Genomic DNA, 382 nt, shown 5'->3' with positions numbered 1-382 from the left:
TTCCCAGGGGGGGGGTGGGAACGGGGCCGCCCCACTCCAAGGAGAAGCCACTGGGCCCAGAGACGGAGAAGTTCCAGATGGTGTACCGGTTCGACGCCATCAAGGCCTTCGGGTACCTGTCTCGGCTGAAGGTGGCACAGACGGCCCTGACGGTGGCCGCCCTGCCACCGGGCCTCTACTGCTACTCCCAGGGCCTCATGCCCTTTAGCTCCTTGTGCCTGGCGGGCGGGGTCGCCGGCTTTGCCCTGGCCATGTTGTGCTGGATGAGCCATTTCTTCCGGAGGCTGGTGGGCATCCTGTATGTGAACGAGGCGGGCACCGTACTGCGGGTGGCCCACCTGACCTTCTGGGGCCGGCGACAGGACACCTACTGCCCCGTGGC

The 382-nt window shown here is 66.8% G+C and overlaps 1 protein-coding gene across 1 annotated transcript in view; it reads left to right on the top strand.

The window, feature by feature from the left end:
- Positions 1–382, top strand: part of TMEM186 (transmembrane protein 186) — a 3,061-nt gene that overhangs the window by 1,395 nt on the left and 1,284 nt on the right. The window contains exon 3 of the mRNA XM_010840455.1: positions 24–382. Coding sequence (XP_010838757.1) covers positions 24–382 — 359 coding nt within the window. The remainder of the gene's footprint in view (positions 1–23) is intronic.

Source organism: Bison bison, unplaced genomic scaffold (genome assembly GCF_000754665.1).
Source record: "Bison bison bison isolate TAMUID 2011002044 unplaced genomic scaffold, Bison_UMD1.0 scf7180017864144, whole genome shotgun sequence".
Taxonomy (NCBI): domain Eukaryota; kingdom Metazoa; phylum Chordata; class Mammalia; order Artiodactyla; family Bovidae; genus Bison; species Bison bison.
Note: the sequence above shows the minus strand (reverse complement) of the source record. Positions and strands in the feature narration are given on the sequence as shown.